This window comes from Aplysia californica, unplaced genomic scaffold (genome assembly GCF_000002075.1).
Source record: "Aplysia californica isolate F4 #8 unplaced genomic scaffold, AplCal3.0 scaffold00088, whole genome shotgun sequence".
Taxonomy (NCBI): Eukaryota; Metazoa; Mollusca; class Gastropoda; order Aplysiida; family Aplysiidae; genus Aplysia; species Aplysia californica.
Genome location: NW_004797358.1, coordinates 1,176,572 through 1,178,034, shown reverse-complemented (window position 1 = coordinate 1,178,034; position 1,463 = coordinate 1,176,572). Strand labels below are relative to the sequence as shown.

The window sequence follows — 1,463 nt, the reverse complement described above, 5'->3', positions numbered from 1 at the left end:
GTTGCACGTGTCCTTTTACTCAAGTTACAGCCAGCCTTCACATTTGTCCCCGTCTCTCTGACAGAGATATCCCAGCTTGTAATCACATGGCATGTCGTTCCATACTTTTCTCCCAATTTCTTTTCTTATCTCCAGGCAGTGCTCGTTGTTCTTGTAGTTGTCCGGCTGGGTCCTGGCCCAGTCTTCCACGGACAAACGTCTGTTGGACGTGACCCATGTCCAGATGCCCTCTTTGCCCAGGTCAGTGGCGCCGAGCCAGAGCCTTGACGTATCAGTGGTAACAACCCGTTTCACGTATTCCAGAGAGGCATGGTCATGGAACTCGGCCAGAAAGCCCCCGAGAGATTCACATTTCTTTCTCGCATCTGCCCACGTAGTTTTCTGTTCGAACACTGTGTAACAGTGGGTCATTGCTTCAGGCCTACTGGTCAGCTCACAGCCGTTGCCGTGGGAGCAAAGCTTAAGCTTACTTCGCGCCTTGACGTCATCTTCCACCTCAGACACTTTCTCCTCCAGTTTGTCGAACTTTTCCTGCACGGCAGACAGCCGGCGGCTGATATTGGTGGACACTTGGTTTATTGCGGCCAGCACGCATGCCTTGTCCGAACTTTGCGCGGTGACGTCATCTTCCACCTTAGACACTTTCTCCTCCAGGCTGTCGAACTTTTTCTGCACGGCAGACAGCTGGCCGCCGATGTTGGTGGACACTTGGTTTATTGCGGTCAGCACGCCTGCCTTGTCCGAACTTCGCGCCTTGACGTCATCAGACACTTTCTCCTCCAGGTTGTCGAACTTTTTCTGCACGGCAGACAGCCGGCTGATGATGATGGTGGACACCTGGTTTATAGCGGCTAGTATGTATGCCTTGTCGGAACTTTGCGCCTTGTTGACATCATCTGACACTTTCTTCTCCAGGCTGTCGAACTTTTCCTGCACGGCAGACAGCCGGCCGCCGATGTCGGTGGACACCTTGTTTATAGCGCTCACAGTTTGAACAATGACGACAACGGCAGCAGACGACACGAGAAGCGAGGTAACAACGACACAAATCCATTTCAGAATGCACAGTTTCTTGTATTTGTGAATGGATTGTCCATTCTGTGGCCGAGGTGGGACATCGTCTCGCATATCCATCTTGCTACGAAACAATAAAATTCCTCACCACAGTCAACTGATGTCAACAAATAATAACTTATTTCCAGCGATAAAGGAATAGGGAATTTTTTAAGCCCTTCTCAAACACTCTGTAAAACTCGCGAGCAAGCGGCAACTGTGTACTTGGTAAGTTTATCCAGTAAAGTTCGACTGTTTTTTACTCTGCTCCTTCCCATAGACAGGGAAGTGAATAACTGACAGAGAGAAAGAGAGACGGAGAGAGTGAGACGGACAGAGAACTTATGTCGCCTCCACTGTAGGAGGTTGTCTAATGTCTGGCTTAACCCTGTGGCGGGCTGTTCTTATAG

At 50.1% G+C, this 1,463-nt stretch overlaps 1 protein-coding gene across 1 annotated transcript; it reads right to left on the bottom strand.

The window, feature by feature from the left end:
* Nucleotides 1–24: 24 nt before the first annotated feature.
* On the bottom strand, nucleotides 25–1,419 carry LOC101856086 (C-type lectin domain family 4 member F-like). The gene has a single exon (XM_005094752.3). The coding sequence runs from the start codon at nucleotides 1,132–1,134 to the stop codon at nucleotides 25–27; it is 1,110 nt and encodes a 369-aa protein (XP_005094809.1). The 5' UTR covers nucleotides 1,135–1,419.
* Between the last annotated feature and the right edge of the window lie 44 nt (nucleotides 1,420–1,463).